This window comes from Vanellus vanellus (genome assembly GCF_965231255.1).
Source record: "Vanellus vanellus genome assembly, chromosome: Z".
NCBI classification, from domain to species: Eukaryota; Metazoa; Chordata; class Aves; order Charadriiformes; family Charadriidae; genus Vanellus; species Vanellus vanellus.
In genome coordinates this window covers 39625946-39650593 of record NC_138908.1, presented here as the reverse complement: position 1 = coordinate 39650593, position 24648 = coordinate 39625946, and the positions used below count along the sequence as shown (strand labels likewise).

Genomic DNA, 24648 nt, shown 5'->3' with positions numbered 1-24648 from the left:
TCATCTTTTCTAACTGTTTTTTAATTGTAAATACTATGCAGTAAATACTGCATAATACCAGAAGTCATACTGGCCCAAGAAGGGTCACTTTCTTCTACCACTGGTTTTGCAAGATCTTGGAAAAAATAACAGATTGAACAGGTGTGGTGCATGCAGTAGGATCAATTGATTAAGTTATGGGTCAGAAAGGGATCAGAGCTGCCCTCCCATCTGTTTCTCCAGTTATGGGAAAGAGCACAGAGAAGTTTACACAGCCCCATACACAGAAAAGCTTTTACTGCAGCTATGGGTCCAGCTTCCTCAGCTGGAGCAGTCACAGATGACATTACTTGATCTACAGACCCAAGCCGCAGCCACACTCCTTCATAAGCTGTCAGGTTACAAGGACAGATTTCTTACTGGTGCTAGGCTGCAGAGAAATCAGCAATGGACACACCAAAATATAAATGTATGACATAGTAGACACAAATGTAACTTTCGGGTACTTTTATTTGTAATCAAAGGGCTGCACAGACCATTTGGTGCCAGTTGTCTTCTTAAAAGGGAATGGGTGCCTGGAGTATCACAACACCAGCCTTATTGATTCAGTTCATACCTTGAGGCCTATGTTATGTTTCATAACGCACGTGAGCAAGTTAATCAGCAAATGTGAATTTTATTAAGTCCCTAATAATATTTTCTTAATAAAGAGTAGGCTTGTATGTAAAATGTTACATGACAAAGCATGGGTACTTCAAACCTAAGACATGGCATGGGGATTTCTAGAGCCAGACGAATTAATGAAATGCAGATTAAGAAGCTAGATCTTGATTCAAAAGCCACCTAAAAACTCCTACTTTCAAAAAAGTTCTGGATCAGGAACTACATGATCAGAATGATGAGTTAATGAGTCTTCATTGTTATATGATAAACAGAAAATTGCAAATGTAAAATCACAAGCAAAACAGGAAGATACTGCGCTCTAGATGTGGTCAGAGGAAGATGAGCCAAGAAAATGCCCACCATGTAGTCAAATATGTCATAACTTCAACAGTAAAAAATGTAATTCCAAGTCTGTTTCACAGTAAAAGCCAAGAATCATTTTTGTATTGAAAAAACTATCAGACAGAGATACTTTGTTTGTGCAGACGATATTGCTTTATATCAGCAAATATACCTAAGTATTAATGGCAGAGTTGTGCCTTTAAGCTAGATAATAAGAAAAGTGCAACACTATTCCAACGAAGACATATAGTGAAAGAGACTGTGCAGAAAAATAAAGCTGAATTCGGTTCACCTTTAGGTATAGAATAAAAAACAATAACTATCATAACTGTTTCATAGGCCAGTATCATTTAATGTCCAAGTGGTAAACTCAAATGTGCCGCCTCCATTGGAACTACAAGTCTGCTTAGGAACGGAATCATTTTAAAAGGTCACTGCTGCAAATACCACAGAAATGTACACAATGAGTTTAAAAAAGTACAGTAGCAAAATTCTCTAATGCCTCCATAGTCTACATTGCCTGAAAACCAGAATTCTGCCATTCACCTGTCCTTGTGTTTTTACGCCCCTCATCAACACAGTAGCAAATTAATGATTAACATTTAGTGAGGACTCACAGGGTCCAATTCAAAGCTGCTGTATGCAAATGTAACTCCAAGTCAATGCATAAAGACCATATGATTCAGCATAAGTAATTTTTCTCATTTAATAAAAGAAATGCTTAGCTGTCTATGGTATGACAAATGGTTTATGATGGATTATCAGCAACTGTAAGATGCCTCAAAGAGGTGAAATTCAAGCACTGTATCCAGTCATATCACTTTATATGTGTTCCTTTGGAAAGGATTACTTCATTCTTTCAGTGCCAGGATTTGAAAATGTGGTCTCCAGTTGCTAGAAGACGTCATTGCTACAGTTCTCTGAAATCAATGAGCTCAGCTTTTCAAGTGAAAATGCCTGCAAAACACTATTTCCTATAGTTCTCAGAAAATAGTCTCCTAGAAAAAAGTGATTCATGGACACTCCTTAAGACAGTGTTGTACTGATACTGATACTCTTACAAAAATACCATAACAAGTTTAAAAGAATTGCAGTAAGAACCTAATACAAGCTTATTGTTTCTTACATACAGTCTGGAAAAGACAACATTCTTTCATTTGTCTCTGATATCACTGTGGTGATATATTTTCATTTGTATCCTTTGTACAGCCGGTTTGTAATCCGACATCCTTTCATAAGAAATTACTATAAAAACCTATAAACAGGCAGCTCCAAACCAGCTCCCTAGACTAATTTTGACAAATGCATTGCAGATTTTAAGCATATTGTAATTCTCGTAGGCCTAAATAGCACAAAATTGGTACCCAGATAAGTGTATTTGGAATAACGAACAGGCAAAACTTTTCTAAAGCAGTTCCTGGCACATCAAAAGACCACGAAGAAAATATCCTTTAAGCCCCATTGGAATTATATTAATACCAGGTGAGAGATTTACCTGTAAAAGCACAATTAAAAAGTGGACGTACAGTATCCAAAAATTATTTACTATGTGTTTTGCCATCTTCCTGGTCTTTCCACTTTGGGGACACAATTCAGAAGTTACTTTAAAAAACATACTTGTACAAAGTCTTACCTTGCAATCTGTGTTCTAGTACTGAAGTCAAGAGATCTCATTGAGCGTAAGACTTCTATACACCCCAAGTACTGTAAGGAAAAAGAAACAGTTGGAAAACGTGTTATAATTATTCTTGAGTTCTGGGAGAAAATGCCGGTAATCATTAAAAGGCACTGTACAATTCTTATTTGTACATTTTATTTACCCTATGTGTCAGGTAGGTTTTTATGATTATGTTCTTGTATGTCACAAAATTGTTCCACAAACATTTTATTTAAGTCTCAATTTTGGTTCAATATATCTTTATACATTTAATCTAATCACTGTAACGCACCTAGTTCATAATGTGTTGAAGGGCTTTTTAATTTTCCTCTATCTTAATTCTTCCATTTTAGATATAAAGCTAATCAAAGTAAAAAATAATATTAATGAAAAAGGAAGTGTGGTGAAGCAAATTCATCTAGCACTGGTTAGCAGGGAAAATCTTATTTAAGAGGGAGACAACTAAGCCTCTTTAGTACAAAAAAAGTAAAATATAGTAGGCAAAGCTGAAAAGAGCTGAAAAGCAATCCAAAGAGGATTCCTTAATAATCAGCTCAGGGATAGATGGGATTTAATATTTCCATTAATTACACTAGTATAAAGATGTAGGAAAATGCTAACAAAATATACTAATAACCTATGCAGGGAGATGGCTTCAACAGGGTCATTCAAGAGAGGAATGGCATGAAGGTTAGCTAGTATTAGGAAAAGACCGGACTTAGTGACCCAGATTTTTGCCCTGAATCTCTACGAAAAAGAGGGAGTACCATTAGAGAACATGTTAAAATATAACAGTATCTATCACAGGAGTGAGAAAAACTCCGGTGAATCTTCTAGACTTGCATCCAAAAGTGGGCATAGTTTGCATGTGCTGAGGGCTACATGCAGCAACAGCTCTTGTCAGACATTCGGGTAGTGGCTTTGTACAAATCGACTCATGACTGGCATGTCCCATGGCGGTATCTTTGCATGTAGGTTAAGTACTCAACCACACACCTGACATTTGAAAGTCAGGGTAAACAGGGATGAGTCTTTGCATAATAAGCCTGATAATGCTATTCTAGTATTGTGGGTTTATATCAGTTTTCATATCTATTCCCAGCATAATGCAATTTATTTGCATATGAAACTGGTGCAAAAAATCAAGAGAAGCCACCATTTGGTGTCTGTTTGGGAATTTTATTTACACTGAAAAAATTGTCTTTTAATTAGAGAATTACTACTTCAATTACTATACTATCTAGAATTTCAGCAATGCTTTTTCTATAGAAACATGTATGTCACAAACTGTTTACGAGTCAAGGGAGTATCTAGTTTGTTTACATGTGTCCATTATTATTTAATTTATTGCTATCAAATGTTATGAAGTCATTACAAACCTGAATAAAATAAACTAGAATATCAAGTGACTCCTGTTGATTAAATTGCTCAAACTTGGATTATAATAGCCCACAGTTTCTTGGAAGGGTTGTTTCACAATCTATTTCCTCAAATTTTTTAGAAATCTCCTGCAATCTTATCTTACATTTTTTTAAAAGCCTGGAAAGTCTTCATGGAGCATGTCTTGTCTATAGATATCCCAGCACATGGAGCTTTCAGGCTAAGGGTCATACTCTCAAGCTGTTTAGATTATCATCACTCCTCTATCAGTACGAAATTAAGTAACCCTTGTATCTTATTACAAGTAGATTCCTTTTTTACATATACTTCTGCCTGAGTACTTAAAGCATCCAGGACAACATTTTCATGCTCGGATGCAGGAAGTGAAGCCATTAACTCTATTTTTAAAGTATCTCAGGGGGTGATTTGATTTGCTTGGAGACGAAGTTTGTTCAACGTAAATTGGGATAATCAGCTGAAGTCAGTTAACTTATGCTAATATGCAGCAATAAAAGATGTTTTCCTGCACTCTTTTCGTGTCAATTTTCTTCAGTTCTAGGATGCTTTTATAGATAAATTTTCCCAAATATTTATTTCATATGAGATACTTTTATAATTAAATATGCTGTAAATGGTATAAGTATTCAAAGGTGATTTTTTGTTAATGGAATACTTGGTTTGCATTATTTCATCAACCTGTTCATTTAGACCACTCTATACTGAAACAGTCTTGGATTGCACTTGTTCTTTCACTTACACATATTTGCCACAAGTCTTTTAAAGCAAATTAATTGTACAATTTTGAGAACCAGGTCCAACATTTTAGAAGCAAACTCTGGAAGGCAGTTTGACAAGTACATGCAGGCGTGCAAATAAATATACACACACATGTGCACACAAGTCACTATCAAAATAAACACACAAATAACTAGACAAATACCCATAAACATACTTAGAAGGCGTGCATTTAGACTCCTTTGAGTTATACTACCTGATCTGCATTAACAAAAGTAGAGACAAAACCAGACTGAAGGAAGGTCAGATGGAAAAATTACCCTGTGTTTGTTTTACGTATAGCACAGAGACAGCTGAACACAACATAGTAAGGCTTGCAGTATTCCTGACTGATCAAGGCAAAGATGGCAACTGATTTTCTGGGATAAAAGATGTGAACACTTAATCACCATGGCATGTTTTCAAGTAACGAAATTACTATAAAAACTGACATTCAAAAGGTCCAAAGGCCAACTACAGGGACATATAACTCACCTACTGCTATGCTTCAATTATTCCCCAAGACCAACATTGCTCTCTAAAAATATCCATCTGAAGTACATCCTGACAACGATCCACAGAAAGGAGACATACAACCAAGATAGCAAGTAAATAAATTATTCATTTATTTCAACAAATAAATATCCTGATTAAAAAGAAATGCTATCTTTTGCTTTAGGCATTCCATGAAACATTTAAAATACAGTTATAAAACAGTCTACTTCTCAAAAAGCTCCTCTTTCCCCAGAACTTGATGGATATTCTAACCAATCAGCTACTGTGCACTGTGGTATTTATGAGCTCCCACGAGCATGCTCCCTCTCATTGCTCAGGAAACAAATATACCGAGATGCAGCCCACCTTGAAGTAGGAAGATTTGTGACTACCAGTTCCAAGCTCTCTCAGATAACGTTCTGCCTTCTGTCTACTTTCTGATATTTGAATGAGTTTCCAGCTTATATACCTTCATTGAATGGTACTATGCCCCAAGGAAAAAGTCTTTCATATGAATGAATACCTTCCCATTCAGTGGTTTTAGATTCATAACTAGTATTTTGCATGCTAAAAAGCAACTTGCAGGCAGCTAATGTAAATCTAAAAGCAGAGTGCCGCATACTCCTGGAACCATACCTCTCATTGCATGAACTTCCAACATCCTTACTAGTTAAATTTTCCCAGGTAAATATAAGAGAAGGCCATATATCCCAGGTTTCTGATTTGTCCCATAGGTGAAGATTTTTTCCATATTCCCTAAGGTACCTCTATCTTCTCTATGACTCAGTCAGAAAATTCTTGTTTAACAACCAAAGTTTTTTACTGTACCCTGTGTAAGACAGGGTACTGAGTTCTCCCAACATTTGTCAGAAAAAAAACATTCAACACATGAGTGCTGAGTGCATTCCTGCGCTTGGAGCAAAGAGAAAAGCAAAGGAGTGTAGGCACTCTTGCCTTTTGCCTCACAAACCTTGTTCAACCTTGTTTAGTGTTTCTTAACAAGCTCATTCAAAACACCATGTTACTGGAAGAAATCTTCCATTGTTTGACACAGAACCTAGTGGTAACAATATCAACAAATATTTTTATAAACGTTATTTTTATAAAAACATAGCAAGCAACATAGCACTGCAGCAGTCTGACCTAGGAGAAACACATGCTTGAATGCTTGAACGCTTGAATGCGTGAATGGCATATGCACATCTAATAGCAGGTGAGTGTCTGCCCAGAACATGGGTAGCATGAAGATCTGCCCATCACCTACTCTCATACAAAATACGGACTCCTAATCTTCGAGTCTGAATTACTGGAGTGTCATTAGCTCACCAAAATTGCATGCCTGTTCTTAGCACATTAAGATAGACTGGTTTTAATCCGTGTAACCAGTGCACCATCATAAAATCAGAGCGGTTCACAACATTGCAGATTGTACCTGCAACTCACAGAGCCTCGTGCAAGTTATTGAAGAGATAAGATGATTACATCAGCAAACAGACATGCACTTGCATTGTTAGCCAAAAACTAGCCAGTGCCTTCAAATATCGATGTATCTGAAACCTGCACTGACATTGCATAGCTGCTGATAATAGCCTGGGGGCTCAAAAAATAGATTCAGATTCCCAGGGTTCTGGGTGGTGTATGAGGATCCAATTTTTGAAAATAGAAACCTCTGAAACATATAATAAGATACCTTGTAATAAGCCAGTCAATTCACTGCAAGTTTCTCACCCACAGGCTTAGGCTGTGCTTTTACTTGGCAAGTATGCATAAGCGAACATCTTTTTACTTGCCACATCTGTTCCTCATGTGTATCTCAAGTCATATCCCTACATTTTCATGATTACTTCTTTCTTTTTTTTTTTTTTTTGGAGGGGTGTGTTCGTTTTTGCAGAGTTTTTTGTTTTCAATTTTTATTAGAGTTTGCTGTGAAAGTAAATGAGTAGTTAGTATTCATTCCAGTTGAGGACTCCCTTATTTAAAAATAAGAGCTTTTGTTTCAAATTCAGATTATGTTCCTTCTATTGCAACATGCATTTATTTATGTATCAAAATGACAGTTCCTTCTAATTTCAGATATCATCATTAACAGCCAAAGGGGTTTGTGAAATGAGCACTAGGAGTTCCACAATGTTCCACAATACTTACAGCTTACTTTCAAGTTTGCCATCGTATTAAGATTCAAGCCTCGATATACCCTAACAAGCAGGGCATAAGACAAACACAGTAACAGCCCGGGACTTGATTTAAAGTTTGTCCACATGTAACTGGGGACCCAGTCAGGGTTTTTAATACCCTTATTGATGCATGAAAAGAAAAAGAAAAAAAAAACACAAAAGCAACCCAAGTCGTAGCCAGAGACTGCAGAATTGATGATTAGAAGTATCTTTTACAAAATGAGTTTTTCTCTTTAGCAAATTAGTATGAAACCACAAACCCGAATCCTTTTGCTATCACACTGGACAAATTTCCCAGCTTAACTGAATATACAATACCCACTCTCTAGACCACTGAAGTGAAAAAAAAAAAAAAGAATGAACAAAGAACTGTAACCAGAAGGTATTCCCTTCAATAAAATAAACTAAGTAAAAGAAAAATAATAGGTGCCACAATGCTTCCTAATTTTTTAAAATTGTGCTTTACATGAACATTTACTACCTTGAATACCCTACTAATTTGACTGAGACGTGCACCACAAATTATTACTTAACTCAGCTAATCAGCAGGAGAAGATCACAAAAAGAGAAGATAGCTTATCACAACATACATTTGCTTCTTTACTGCATAAGGAGATGATGGTGTAGTTATATGTATTTGATTAAACTACATAGTATCCTGTAGCAGTAAATTTAATAAATTTGTTGGCACAGTTGAATCTTAGAAGCATTATAAATTCACAAAACCACTAAACTTTTATGTTGAGAGAAAAAGTAAGAAAAATACATTATTCTGAAATACTTCAGGCACATCTGGCAATACAAAATCATTGCCAATCCACAACATATCCCTCTGATTGGCGGTTGCCAGTCTGCCGAGTACTTCATAGTATCCATCCGCTAACAGAGGCAGTAAGAAGTCATTGACAAAATCTGTTTGAAGAAATACAGTAACAATACAGTCCTTGCTATTTTTTAAGATGAACTGGGTACAGACTTATACCCAGAATTTGAAATACATAATTATCCTTTCAGCTACCCATAGCAAAATGCCTTACCCTATGGTAAAGCACTTTCACAGAAAGGCTCCTCCATGTGGCAGTAGGACCTTTCTTTCCACATCTTCAGGAGGAAAGGTAACTGCTTGGAATTTTTCAGGTAAATCTGTCCTTACTCATGCAGCCTATACGAGGAGGACATAAAGCACCAATGGTTTTGCACCGTTTGAGTTTGAGATAGTGTGCACACCCCTGTAACAGGCTAGCTCATCAGATTTGTGTGGGAGGCAGAGAAGGTCTGGAGACACGGCTCTGCATCCAGTTAGATGTGGGAGTCCTCTTTTTAGTATGAAAGAGCGGCTCCTCATCCCGATTACAACAAATGTCCCAGACATGGAAAACTGACCTTTCTAAGTTCTTCACCTAGATTCTCCCATTAGCAAAGCAAAATTAAAAAAAAAAAAAAAAGAAAAGAAATTAGGAAAGGGGAGAAGGAAAGTGTGTTAAATAAAAGTGGGGATGCATTGCATGTTATCCTCAAACCCAGAACGCTTCTTCAGGGGCTATCCTCTTATGCACAGTTAAGTTTAACTGCAATAATTCGCTAAGAATACTTAGTCTTTAACAACAGGCAATACTGACCAGTATTTACAGCACTCACATTAAGTTTGTATAAAATTTATTTCCAACAGTAATTATATAAAATATGATGTGCTTACACAGCAGCTTGAAAAGCATAAATCCTCTTGCCAGTTACCAGACTGACTTTCAAACCTTTTCAAAACAGCTAAATGGTCCATTTAGTCAGGCTAAATATGGAGGCACCCTATGTTTTGAATTCACATTGAATAAAAAGATTGCTTTAGATGGAGGGGTACTCTGAAGACATCTCTACATAGCAAAGACTGAAGCTGTCATGCATATTCCATCACTACAGCAGACAAGAGATAGTATATGACCTGATGTCATCAGCAGTTATGAGAACTGAAGACTGTGGGAAGGCTGAATTTACACTTTAAATCTTTTAAATATAGAGGTACTGCATTCAGACTGGAAAAGAGATTTTATACATATGATGCTAGTCATTGACCTAAGGATGTGGCTCAGGTACCCAACTGGGACATAGATCTTGGTGGGAGCTTGGTAAATCTTTCTGGACTCAGCAGTCAGCTAGCCCACTGCAGCACAGGAACTACTTCTGAAGCCAAACTAGAACAAAAGGTAGCAGTATCGGGAGGTACTTCCCTGTATCCCCATATCCCTGTATCAGCATTTTTCTGAAGACCTGCACTCTAACATGCAATAAACTTTTTTTTTTTTTTTTTTTTTTTTACCTTAACAGCTGCCCAGTGCTAAGAGACTGTTTCTCAAATCTCAGGCAAACCTTTTCCTGGTAGGTGGAGAACTGCTGTACGTTGTCCTGCCACCGCTGTGGCAAGCATGCCACCCAAACCCTGGCACCACGACACCCTTTCACTGCAGGTGTTGCTGATAATGCCAAGCTCTCACTGGGCAGAAGGGTCAGCCTTCCGCAAATACTGGCTACCACCAACGCAGTAGATAGCAGCACGGTGGGAAAAAGGTCTTGCATGCACACAACTGTTCAGATTTATGTCAGTGTACCTAGATATTTTAAGCAGAAGGATGGAATGGAAGATTAGTTCTGTGACATTTCTAACGTAGGGTGAGTTACAATATTAGAAAAAGCTGTGGGCAGAAGCAAGACTGGATATTCAGAGAGAAATAAATTTGTATGAGCAGTAGTCACAGAGCTTTAAGTCAGCTGCTAGAGATTTCAGTTTCTCTGGTAGTTTGGGATATAAATATTTGCCTTTAAATGCTCTGCTTAGTTATCAAGTAAGACAATACTGAGATCCTACCTAACATGAGTGTTATTCTCCCAGCCATGCCATAGTCGCCAGCCCTTCCCTCACCTTGGGCCAAGACACATCTTGACTACTTGACTACAGGACTACTTGAAGGCACAGATCTCCGAGGGTACCTGACAACTGTGCTCTACCAGCGTATGCTGAGGGACCCGCTCTGTACCTCTGCCTCGCACTTCCCCGGTATCTGCACAATGGCGCAGATATGCTCAGGGGAGCAGTGATCCTGCACGAAAGAAAAACCGGCAACCTTGTTCTGAATGAGGAAAAGGCCCTATATTTAGACTATGTCAGAATCTAACACCAAAAATGTGTCATAAACACATGCTGCCGTGAAAAACAGAAAGGCGCTATTCTGTGCTTTCATACTTCTGCAGTTGGCAATTTTTATACCAGTAAGTAATCATGTATAGAGCTTTAGAGTGAATCAATATTTCCCCTACTCATTAAAGAATGCATGTTCTAATCCAGACAGAAAACTCTAAGTAAGGATTGATTGAATGAGAATAGAATGGAAAATCTAAAAACAAGTCTTCTTCAGGGTTCAGCTACAAATAAGCCTTGGCCCTTCGGCTGTAAATTTATCATCATAAATTGCTCCACAAGACAACTAAACCAGCAGAGCTTCTGAAGTAGTACAAACGATGATGGATACGACTGTCAATTGCATTTCTCTTGGAAATAGGTGGTTTGCTTCTTCAATAATGGGTGAGAGGAGAAAGTTCTCCCAAGACTACCTCCAATTTTGGCCAACTCCTAGCTCTTTTCTACTTCCTTTTACACAATAACCGGTTTCTGTAGTATAAAAATATTTTACATGTCCTTATATATGCAGACTTTAAGAATTCTTAACTGGTGAATGTTAGCCTACTCCTTCAATGAACGGCCTTATCCTATTTGAACACAAGGCACAGGTGTGCATGACTGTAATAATAAAGGGATTTAGGAGGCAAACACATGTATTTTGTTCAGGAGATCAGTACTTCCCAGAAATTACTTCTATGATTTATATACTTAGAGTCGTTAATTAACACATTATTTTCAGTATATTTCAACGCTATTTTGACAACTTACAGTGTTTCCAATGTATTGCTTCTCTGTTTTATTCTTTGAACTGAATGCTTGGATTTTCAATAACAGGAATGCTGCTAAAATTACGCTATTAAACTATTTTGGTAATAGAGGTAACCTTCAGAAGCTCTTGATTTAATTTTCATAGTAGAGTTATAAAACATTTTCATAAGAGACTGCAGCGAAATAACTTTCTCTGTGTATCTATGCCTTGATATATTTTGATTCACTGCACCAAACCGAAACAGTGTACATCCAGAGTACAAAATAATAAAAAAAAAAAAGCCACGTTTTAAAATTTTCACTGCATGACTGTGAGTCACTGCATATTTGCTAGAAGTCTAGCTTTAATCATCTAAATCATTTTACAGTGAATTTCCTGAAGATTTTCAGAAAGGCTTTCAGTTATAAGTAAAGCAAGACTGACTTCGAGAGGGATTGTGGGGTCAACTGTAAAACAAAGTGCCTAGCATTGACTAATTAATACTGAAAGGCAGTGAAACTTTTTCATCTAAATAAATTTATCTTAAGTCTAACCCACTGCCAGTAGAAAAATTAACTTCTAAACAAAGGAAGGTAACAATATTGTTCTATTTCACATGCCTTTTGCACTGAATTGCTTAAATGATAAAAAAGAATCTATACACCTTAACATGACAAAAAATAATTTTTAGCTATATATAAAATATATAAATACATAATTTATATTTAGTGAATACGTATGTATTTTTAATGTATGTTTTTATATCCCATTTATTGACTTCAAGCATGCACAAATATACAGTGCAACTGTTACTAAGAATGCTAATGAAGAATCCTTAAGTCTAAAAAAATGCTAATTTTTAATTATTTACGAAATGCAGTATATAAATATTTATAGCTATTTTAAAGTTTCAGCGGGCAGCCGTATATAACTATAAATAAACTGACAAATATAGTTACATATAAAAAGATATCAAGATTTGCACTCTGGAAAAGCTGAAAATAGGTTATTCCTTTTTCTCCCACAGAGATCAAAAAACCTGTGAAGTCCTTCTTCAGTAGCTAGGGATTCATATAAACAAAGAGGTCTCGGAGAAGATACGAATACCTGTTGAATACCTCCAAATTTTGTTGACGATGAGGCACAGAGAGAGCACAGCATTTGCAAAAGAAAATATATGACACTTATATCAGGTCAGAAGGACAGAAGGTAGAATAATACTAAGTAATACTTCCCATGTCTATTAATATATCTGTGAAGTATGGTGAAGATTTTATGTGACTAAATATTATCAGTTGCTGGGGAAAGGAGATATCTGAAGAAAAGCTGTGCAACAACGTGCACTATCTTCACCGTATTTCAGAGTATAGTTTCCCTCTGTTCACAGAATACATTTTTCACTTGATTTTACTAGAATAAACTGGCTTTTTTCTACTTTTCCTGTATCAGAGTTGCAGACAGGAATAGCTGTAGAAATCTCTACACAACATGAGAATATGGGGCATCTTACCAGTAAGAAAGTAATTCAAAAGTCTATCCCATAAACCTCTGTAAGAAAAGAAGAATCCATTCTATTTGGGATACATCTACAATTCTCACTAGATATTAAAAGTGGGTTTATGTTTGTCCCCTGTGAAAGCGTTCTGGCAGCATCTCACAACCAAATCATACAGTATGGATTCAGAACCCCTTAAAAAAAAAAGGTGAAAGATTCAGCTAGGGGAATAAGAATAAATTTTATCTTATCTTGAAAAGCAATTTCTTAAGTCAACTCGAGGGTCTCATTTCTTGCTAGTAAGGGGAAAGATACCACTGGGAAGCAAATTTTGCTTCTGACAATTTTCTATTCTCCACCTCAAATGGGATTGAAAACAATACGTCTTCAAAGAAAATACCTTTTTCTTATTTCTTACCTGTATGTGGATGAAATAAGATTGTCAACATCATGCTCAAAAATATTCACACAGTACAGATGCTAAATGGACTGGGCTTTCACAGAATTCCACAAAAATCCCATATCCATAGTTTTGCATATACAGTATTTCCTAGATTATTATTTTACAGATGTATGGTTTTGCATGCAAAAACTCAGAAAAGATAGAATCAGAAGTGGATAATTATGTATTCTATTATTTTAAATGTAAACACATTCTGCATTATGCCTCAATTTTCCATATGTGCCAAAAGTTTTCTTTAAAAAAGGCTACATTTGGAAAAAAAATTTAGTTCTATACTTTTCAGGTTTCATTTTAAGAATATATAATACTGGGTGAATGCAATTATTGCAGTGTGATATTAATCAGTGTGAATCACTTAGAGTATGCACTGCAGTATCACAGATTAATTGTTTCATTTTCACAGTTGCATACTTTAATTCAGTGAACACTTTTGAGACTGTTTTGCTTGCTACCTGGAATATCAACTATGATATATTTCCCTTTAAAGCATCACACAGATTAGTTCTAGCAGCTAATGTTCTGTATCAGAATTCCTTTAACACAAACATGTAAAAGCTTCTGCAGCCAAAACATTACGCTTCAATAGCTAGCATTCTAGCATTCTTCCTGGGGAGGAAGAATGCTAGGCACCAGTATAGGTTAGGGGCGGACCTGCTGGGAAGTAGCTCTGAGGAGAAGGATCTGGGGGTCCTGGTAGACAGTAAATTATCCATGACCCAGCAATGTGCCCTTGTTGCCAAAAAGGCCAATGGAATCCTGGGCTGCATAGGGAAGAGTGTGGCCAGTAGGTCGAGGGAGGTCATTCTCCCCCTCTACTCTGCACTGGGGAGGCCACAACTGGAATAGTGTGTCCAGTTTTGGGCTCCCCAGTTCAAGAGGGACAGGGAACTGCTGGAGCGAGTCCAGCGAAGGGCAACTAAGATGATTAAGGGATTGGAGCATCTCCCTGATGAGGAAAGGCTGAGAGAGCTGGGACTCTTTAGCCTGGAGAAGAGAAGGCTGAGGGGAGACCTTATTATGGCGTACAAGTACCTAAAGGGTGGGTTGAAGGAGGAGGGAGCCAGGTTCTTTTCAATGGTTCCCAGTGACAGGACGAGGGGTAACGGGCACAAGTTGGAACACAGGAAGTTCCGTTCAAATACACGGAAAAACTTCTTTACTGTGAGGGTGACAGAGCACTGGCACAGGCTGCCCAGGGAGGTTGTGGAGTCCCCTTCTCTGGAGATTTTCAAGACCCGCCTGGATGCAGTCCCGAGTAATGTGCTCTGGGCAATCCTGCTTTAGCAGGGGAGTTGGACTAGATGATCTCTAGAGGTCCCTTCCAACTCTGAAAACTCCGTGATTCCGTGATTCCGTAATAGTGAAAATGATAATTAGGCATTTGAAACTGTAAATATGGACAGTGTATATATATCTAGTTATTAAAGAGTTTATAATACCTCAGTCATTAAGTAGCATTGGTTGATTTGGAGTATTATTAAAGCACAGACCCAGAAGATGGAAGATCTAACAAGTGCTTTTCCACTATGCCAAATGTAAAGGTATAATAAGTATCTGAAATGCTGTACAGCTACGCTTTCACAATTGTGGACTTGGAGGTGTGATTTAGGATTTAACAGGTGTCACTATTAAAACTGAAAATCCAAAACACAGAGGAAGGGAGAGAGTCCTTTTTTATATAAATGCTGCATGTGCCTCTGCTCTTCATCGCAAGAGTCCAGCAATTAAAACACATATTTTTCCTGAATCTTTATCAATCTTTAACTGTCTCATACTTACACTACAGTTACTTGTCTTCACAGTAAGAGTACCCAAAAGATGACCTCCAGAACAGAAGAATAAAGTTGGATTTAAAGCATGGAAAAATCTCTAAAAGGTCTTCTTGCAGCATAAAGGCCACAAAGAATCCCAGCAGAGCATCTCTGGGAGGCTGGGGCACCATCAGGCCCTAAAGGTCCCGACCAGCCTCACTTGGGACCCCCCACCACTATCCTTGCCCGAAAGCCCCCAGGTCAGTGTCAGGTCAGGACAGGCACCCACAGCTGCCAGCTTCTGCCCAGTGTACCACGCAGCCGCGCTCTTCCAGCTCCTTGGCAGAAATAAATACCTCACAGGAGAGTGTTCATATAAAATTTCTATTTACTTAGAGCTCTCTGCTTATTTTAGGACTATAAAATTAATTTACAAAAGGTTCAACATGACAGAAAGATACACCTTCAACAATCTAAGTTTTCTCTTCCAGAGTGGGCCTGCTTCATGTGCAGGCTGTTTATCCAATGTAAGTATTGCTGTAACAAAGAGATGGTTATAGAACAGTCTCAAATCCAGGGGTAATCTACACAACATAAATAACAGTATTTTAAGTAGTGACAATCTTGTTTCAAATTGAAAAGTCTGCTGCACTAACTCTACAGGCTGCACATCAATTCTACTTCTTCAGATGTCTCTCACATAACTTACTACTCTTTCTGTCTATCATTGAGCAACTTGAATTGCAATTCATAATGCTAATCTAAAAAATACATTCATAAATATTGCTCACTTCAGGCTGACAACATATACCAGACTAAGTCTCTAACATGAACAAAACCTGTCCTGTACCTCACTGTAGCCAGCATATTCTCCACAACTCTGATCCTACAAAACGTCCATACACCAAACGAACTTTGGGCTTATAAACAATTTATTGGGTTTTTACAAAACATTTTTAGGAATGCATTTCATACAGGATCTTCTGCTCTCCCTGTCTGCCGTGGCATGCGCTGTGTGCTGGGTGACCTTTTTTGACAACTATTACAAGCACATGATTCAGAGGTAGTGTCTGCTGACCTGGGCAAAGCCGTCTTTCTGCCCCTCCAAAACTTCGAGGCTAATTTCTGCCATAAACGTGCTCAGTTTGCAAACTGAAAAGACACTTTGTGATTTGCCTATTCTGCCTACCCAGCTAGAGACTTTTTACAGCAGCACACCTTCACTCTAGCAACTTCACAGAGCAGTCGGGTCTGGTGGAAGAGCAATGCACTTAGGCGTTGTCTAAGTCTCACCTCAGTCAATAGTTTCCTGGACGCTCTCAGGCAAATTACTTCAATCCTCTATATCTTTACTTCCTCCTCAGTAAAATCAAAAGCTTGATAATTTGCATTAAACAGTACTCTGTATGAAAGCTTCTAAACAAACATCACTTTGTAGAGCGTGAGGATCTATTAGCAATGAGTGTTCCACAGGAGCTAGGTGTTGTTATTGTTGTTGTTGTTATTATTATTATTAAACCTACAGTACAGTGACCCAGACTTCATTGCATTCTTAATGCTGCTGAAGTGCTGTAAGAGAAACAGGTTCAATGCATCTGCCAGCACAGCTTGATTTCATACCAGGCCCTTGTAAAGCTCATTAATTCTGAAGATTTTTATCACGCCTGAGTGGTGTTAAGGATAACAGTCATCTAGGAACAGGACCATACCAGGGCCTGCCATCATAGTTTCTGTCTCTGACCCAAGAAAAGGCTTTGGGTAGAGTCAAAACACTCGCCTGATATGTTTTTAACAGTTTATTGTGGTGTTTTCAGTGCAGCTTCACACTTAATTATTTCCTTTCAGAAGGAGACTCTGCACAGTTTAAACACCCAGACTTTTCTCTTCATTCCTGTTTTTTCCTCAGGAAAAAAAAAAAAAAAAGTAAAAATGAACGACACTGTAGCATCTGCACTCAACTTGTGGCGACAAAACATGGCCCCTACATTCAGTGGGAAAGATGGTGCTTCTGAAACATTCTAATTTCTTGGGAAGTTGAGGGTACTTTTAAAATACCCCGTGGTTAATTAAAGCTGCTTGTCTATAAGAAAAGAGACAATAATAATTACTTCATCAGAGGTATGCAGTGTCAAATGCCTGTCAGGATGCTGGTGTCCAATGAGATATGCACTCCCTTGTATAATTCCTATGCTAATGAGAGCCAAAAATGGGAATAAAGGTATGTTAGTACAACAACATATCCAGAAGGACTGAAATGGTGCTGAGCAAGTTAAGGTAGTGTCTTAAGACAAAATATCTCTCTTTCAGTCTTGTCCTTACTATTTAAGGTATTTGGTCAACTTTGTCTCTAATTTCAGGATTTGTTCTGAGCTAACAAAAAAAGACAAGAAAAAAAGGAAATATAATGTGATGGTGCTGTGGAAAAAAGGCCTAGACAGCTCTTTTTGTTTACCTCACATTATTTTTTGTGCATCTCCCTATACCCTGTTTATTTTCAGCCTTTATCTTTTTGCTTGCCATTCCTGTCTAATTTAAAAAGGTTTTTTTTTAGTCTTTAAACTTTTAGCTATGACTTGGATTGTCTGAGCCAACATTTTCAGAATGAAATCTTTCCTGGCCCTATGAAAAACGTATTTGAAAAATCTAGGGGAATATCTATTACTTATTAAACAAACATTCTAGATTACCCTCATTAAATTGCACCCAATCCCCCTCTGAAAACAAGTGATGACTGGAAATGTGGTTGCACTGAGTCCCATCATCATTCTCATCACAACTCAAATGGACAAGCTCTGCCTCAGACCCGCCTGGAGCGGCCAAAGGTAGAGCTGCATCGCATTTCATCGTAAATATATAGAATCAAATCAGATATGAATACTGCATGACCATGCAGAGCTGCAGAGAAGCAATACTGAACCCCTCTTCTCCTACTACGACGGAATTTGTTTCATTGCTTAGAGGAGTAAATCACCCTGAGAGGGCGTCAGTAACGGGGAAGGCTGGTCGTCTCTGCACTATCCCAGGGCAGATTTGCATTTTTCCCATTGCAAGAAAATTTAGTATTGATACTTTGTGCATTCACTTCAACTTTCTACCGTAAAATGAAGCTAGGCTGCAGCAACAAGTATAGCTGGTGTGTTAATGGAGACAAGGTTCCTCAATGGGTTATGTGGCTAGGGGACAAACAAGTGCCCTGTCACTGGGACAAAGGAGTGCCTTGTCTCCAGCAGCAAAGGCAGGCATGGGTTTTCCCTGAAGATCTCAGTTCATCTGTGCATTGTCTTTATGTCTGTAGCGGCAGATACTTACATTGGGCATATGGTATTCTTACTGTAACCGTTATTTGAAGACAAGTAAAGAAACCAACAGTCTAATTTCCAAAGAAAAATAGAGAAGAAATTCTAGCTGAATGCAGTTTTACCTCCTAAACCAACCAGCTAAATTCACTTGTGGATTTTAAAACTGTAAATAACTAGCAGGAGTGTATAATTTTTGTTTTAAACAAATACAGTTCTGACTTTAACTGTTCAAATCAACATTAACAGTGCCCAAATTGTGTCACTCACAAAATAACCCTAGGTGTGGAAATTATGCCAAAGCTTCCCAGGCATTTTGCAAACACTCCAAATGTACTGCAGACCAGACATTCTTGTTAAAAGTTGAATCCTTCAGCACCAAAATCATTGCATGCTTTCCTTTCTATGAAAGGTGTGCAAATGTAAAGTAATAGTACATGATTCATGTAATTAGAATAATATTATAATAAAAGACTCTATTGTATGAGTTTTGCTCATAGGATCTGATTTAATTTCTGTGAGAAACACTCTTTTCATATCAGTGGGCTGTACAACAGACCCACAGTGTTTCAGATCCATGGAGCTCAAAAAAGAGGTTTTCAACAGAGCAACAGGCATCAATATTGTTCTTTCATAGCCCAAATAACACTGAAAGAAAATGCAAAGAATACTAACTGATTGCAAAGGAACATGGCATACTAGGAGGGATTAATTGCTAAAACCGATGTTGTCTTTGCCACTTGCTTTTCTCTCCCCTAACCTGCATGTGTGCAGCTTTAAAATCCACGGTGATAAGCCAGTTTCATAAATCTTTGAGCTCTGGCTAACAGTGTTTGGGTAACTGGGTTGAGGACAGCAGACTCTGAACTAAAAGATCAGTATTCAGTCCGATTATCACCGTATGGCTGAAACACACAACCCACTTTTTAAACATGTAAACCTCATTACAAACAGGATGCTTTGGGACTGTGTTCCTTATTATTAGAATCACACGCACGAAAACCTACTGAGTATGTTTTAATTCAGGCCATGTCAAACTATTACTGACTAACCATTAACACTACTGCAATTTGACTGATAGAAACAGAATTTAAATCTGATTTTAAAAAAAAGACAAAAAAAAAAAAAAAAAACCAAAAACCTTGCACAATTTTTTTTTGCAAGCAAGGAAGATAAATTTACCATCAACCAAAAAGAAAAATTAAAAAGTCTTGCTGCAATGTTAATATTCTTTTTAAAAAAAAAAAAAACAAAAACCAAGTAGATTGTAAATTTGACTTTATGTCTATTTAAAGGAGTAAGAAGGAAGCAAGAAACCTTTTTCTTTTTTTCTTACAGGCTATGCTGTATACTTTTCAAACCGGTGGGCAAAGAGCACCACCACAAAACCGTGAAGCATTGGTATCTTGCTTATACTTTAGACCCACAGCAAATCAATTCTGGTTAGAACAGAAAGAAAAAAAGAAAAACATTCGTCCACGGAACCCTGAAGTCTTCTAGGGGAAGGTCACATATGTTGCAGTTTCCATCATGTTAGCTCCATCTAAGGCTGTGATTCGCAGCCTGCGTTACCCACTGAAGACAAAAGTAATTTTGTAAATTCTGTGTATACTTGCAGAGATCTGCTAAAATCACAGCTGCCCTGCACATACGCTGAAGGGAATACTATAGTACAGAATAAAAGGACGCAATAAGAGCATGCAACACAGTAATTCTGTTCATCCTTACGCACATACTTAACTTTCGGCATATTGGAGTAGCCTCAATTATTTCAATGAGAATATTCCTGTACACAGTGTCATGCAGAAATGCTTGCATAACTGAAACCTTTAATTGGTAATACATTTGAACAGCTTCACAAAAGATGTATACTTTCTCACCAGATGTAAATCACTGTTATCCCCTCCCAAGACATGAAAGGGTTAAAATGTTAAAGAAATAATTGTAGTGAGGCTTATACTCTTTAGATACTTTGCTATAATATTAATACTTTAATATGTTTTTCACTGAAATATTATTTGCCTGGCTTCGGTCCTTCTTTTAGATGAAGTCCTTTTTCCTTCCTATGTCTCACATACTATCTTGTAGGTATCTGGTTTTTTAACACTAGATTCACCCAGGTCTGCTCTATACTGCTGTCTCGGTTTTATGGTATGTTTGCTCTTTCGGATATACTGTACATAGGGCTATAAAATTACGCTATATTATTTGGGTTTCTTCAGTTTTGAACTGCTGAGAAATAGCATGTTAAGCTCATCAACACTTGTTACAAAACCCAACCACGAGTTACCTAAAGACAGACATACATTTGCCTCTTGACTGTTGATTGTGTCCTTAATTAAATGTAACAAAACCCAAAACATCTATGCCGTTACCCAATTAAACTCATCAGTAGACATTTATCATTGGAAACAAACAGATTTCATTTAAACATTTAACTACTGTTACATTAAACTGTTTTACACTTTTTTATTATATGTATTTGTTTTTCTGACAACATGAACATTTATAATCACTCCCTATAGTAATCAGTCCCTCTATGGGGAACACACTGAGATCTTCAATGACTTCCATCACAGCAAACTATTTCATTTCTTTTTCATTAATGCATAATTTGTTAAACTGTTCAGCAGTAGCGTTAATTAAAATATTGGTACCTCACCCCTTTATGTCCCCTAATATGGCTATGGTCATTGTCTAATTTGTTATAAAAATATTTTTTGGTTTTGTGAAAATTTTCCCACTAAAATAACATAAAAATGCTACATGAAATCCACAGGGAGAAAAAAAAATACAGAAAGTGCCCATATTTTTATCGCTGAAAATAATTCCATCACAGCAGACCACCAAGAGCAGAACACAGTTCTGTTTACCATAATCCTACATCCATTTTTAAGCATTAGGGTTACACTTCCAATTTAAAAAATGTAAAGTTACAGATTTGTCATACACTGTACATAAGAACTTTGTGTCTCTTACTTCACAAGATTCCGATGTGAGTTATCAAACTGCCCAGTAGTTACAATTTACTCTGTCTCATAGACAATTTTCATGCTTTGAATGTGGATTATTGAGAAAATAGTAACTCAGTGCACATATACACAAAAAATTATAAAAGCTTTGCTAGTTAACAACAAATCTAATTTTTGTATCATTTATCTAATGGCATATGGAATTTCCTGCAAGGCATATGGTACTAATTAAACATGGTACAAGTCCCCCAGATAGTCAATATAGCCATGAGGTATCCAAGGAATGTTTCCCTTCAGTGTACATTATCTATGTATGTATTATTGATTTGATGGTCTGAATGCATAAAAGCCCTGGGAACTAACAATGTTTAATGATGTGGGAACTGCACTTCTATTCTTATCTATATGAATGCTGCAGTTGCTGAGGAAAATTCTAAGATACTTAATGACCGGGCAAATTATGAACTAACCAAGACCAGTTTATTTTCATTCATTCATTAACCACCGATTTTTATATTTATTTTTAACCTTTCTTTTTACATTTAGAGCACTGTCCTGTGACCCTGTATGCCAGAGAGCATAAGTTAAAGATATCACCCTATCTTTTTAATAGAAACAATAATCTAGATTCCATAGATTTTAATGACATTAACAAACACCTAAACCATAAGTTGTATGGTGCTAATGATTTATTTTGAAAATTCTAATCTACATAATGTGTATAAATATACTTTCATGTATTTGACACCAGCTGCACTAATTAGCATACTTGTTCTACTATCAGTGTTAGATATGGGGTAATTATTAACTTTAAATGTAAGTCCACTTGTACATAATTTTAATTCTCTTTTCAATTCCAGGATATCAGCTTTCCTCTAGCATACAGAAGGTCAACCACTGAAAAAATTAAGAAAATGAATACTGTGTTTGTTCTGCTTCATAATGATCACTTCAGGTAAAACAAACAGCAGCAGTGAATCCTCACAGTCACTATCTGCCTACCCGCAATATCCTAAGCAAAATAAAAAATAAAATAGCTGAGTTCCTTAAGCTAATGGGAAAATGTTAAACGACCTTCCATCAACCTGAATGTTTCCGTGCGAAAGAACGATGGGGTCTCAACACCACTATATCTAGCATCAGTGGATTATTTTTATCTCGGTACTTCTCGAACACTAACAGAGCAGCAGTTTGTGTTCTAAAAGGTAGCACTGACTCTTTTGTAGTTCCAGTAAATTTCATAGCAGTAAAAAAGACAGTACAATTTCAATAGTCCTCCAAATTAGCCAGCTTGCTCGGTCTACCATCACCTGCAAAATCTACCATCACCACTAACAGAAAGAAACGAAAACTGCTTCCTAGTGCTCCAACTGTTAAACATGCACTCTGCTTTTGATAATGAGACTTGAGAAAAAACGGTGAGAGTTAAGCAACGAGGCTGTCACTCAGTTTTAAAGCATCGTGATACGAAGTCACACTGTGACTTTTATACCCAAAATAAGATGAGATTAAAAATAGACTTGTAATCTTATTAATAGTCTGCTACAAAACAGTTTAACACTTAAGGTTCAAAATCCACTCGGCAAATGAAACATGGTGACTGAAGAATGAATTCTTAACAATAACGTTATTTTTACACTTTCTGCACATTGTGCTAGAAGGTGTAACCAGAATCTTACCCAACCACAAAAACATTGCACATACCCTTCTCTCAAAGGCTCTAATTTAACAGGTCATTTCAAAATACTTTCAAAACATATGGAAATATTACCCTGCAGACTTAGGATTCTCTGCTCTTGACATGCTGTATCAATGAACTGAACACAGCAATAACATTTAATGTGGCTGAATTCACATTATGTAAAACAAGCTGCATTTTCCTGCTCTACTCACAACAGTATTTCTATTTGTGGAACATGATAAGAATTGTGCTCTGTGCCTTACTGCTCTAAGATTTCAAATATAATTTCACTTTAAACACACATGTCCTTAGAGGTATTTTCAAACTGAAATATCATGCAAGATTAACAGTTCTTCACACAACAAGGAGTCTTTCTTTCCTCCTGTATATTGCACCAGACATATTGAAAGCCTATGTATCCAAGATATATGCAGTATGCTAGATAACACCGAAAACCTAAATTCAGAAGAAGGGGGGGGGACCCCAAACAAAAAGTAAGAAAACCAGCTTTTAGCTTAGGAACATTATTTTTATACAGCTGTAGAACATTATCTGACAAAGAACCTATTTGTAGGTTTGCTCTAATTCAACAAATTAACACAGCTTCCCAACCCTGCCTTCCTGCATTTGCATACCATGCATTATGCACAAAAAAAGGAATATACAAATAGAAATCCTTTCAGCCTGTCTAGCCTGTCACCAAAACCAGCAGAGAATTTTTCATTGATAAAAACAGAGAATGGAAGAAATCAGACCAACCTTCACAATGTACGTCACACCAGGTCCCAGGATCTTCTCACTCGAGTGCAGCCATCCTCGAGAGGGTTTATTGACAAAGCTGCTACTTTGATTCCAGTCTTCGCCTCCCGGGTGCATTTCCTCTGATCGTGGTTTTTTCCCCATACTCATCTTGCTCACGTCCTGCTGAGAACACGAAGTGGCAGAGACAAGGTTACATGTGTTGTCTGAAGCCCCTGCTGCTGAGCTAGAAGCACTCGAGCTTCCCTGCAACTTGGAGACAGCAAGCTCCTTTACTGCAGAGGAGAGGTTTTTGATACCCAAAAGGCTGCCTGTGTGAGAGAGTTTCAAGTGGGACACTTTATGGATGAGGGTACACAGGGTGGTGGGTCCATCTTCTTGGTCCTTGCGGAGAACTTCTGGCGAGACAAGGTACGAAGGTGCTGTTGAAGTTGCAGCAACTGCTGAGACCTTGCTGTTCATGGACAAATTGTGAATAAGATCATCAACTGATGTCACCGAATCATTCCTGAAGCGGTTATACTTGGTACGTTGAAGCATGCCCTTCTATCTGGTTTCCTGCATATGTTCTGGCAAATCTGATGCCAACGCAGGAGATGCCTGTGCTAACATAGCAGGCGATTCATAACAACATGGATGGATAACAAGGTTTGGGGGTAAAAAAGAAAAGACTATAAGGAAGAACAAAAAAATATATATTTTTAAGAAATTTCTTATGGTTCCCCGTTAAGGTTGGGTGAAGTAACAGTTCTCTATGACAGAGATCCCAGTCCTGCTTAGAGCTGCCAACTCGCTCACAGCAAAAGCATGACTCACACAAATGAGAAGGACCCTTTTCAACAAAAGGCTC

The 24648-nt window shown here is 37.4% G+C and overlaps 1 protein-coding gene across 1 annotated transcript in view; it reads right to left on the bottom strand.

Moving 5' to 3' along the window:
* The window catches only part of SHC3 (SHC adaptor protein 3), a gene marked incomplete at both ends in the record, with an annotated part of 58132 nt that extends 33794 nt beyond the window's left edge, over positions 1–24338 (bottom strand). Inside the window, 2 exons of the mRNA XM_082497791.1 lie at positions 2618–2688; positions 23799–24338. Coding sequence (XP_082353917.1) covers positions 2618–2688; positions 23799–24338 — 611 coding nt within the window. The remainder of the gene's footprint in view (positions 1–2617; positions 2689–23798) is intronic.
* Between the last annotated feature and the right edge of the window lie 310 nt (positions 24339–24648).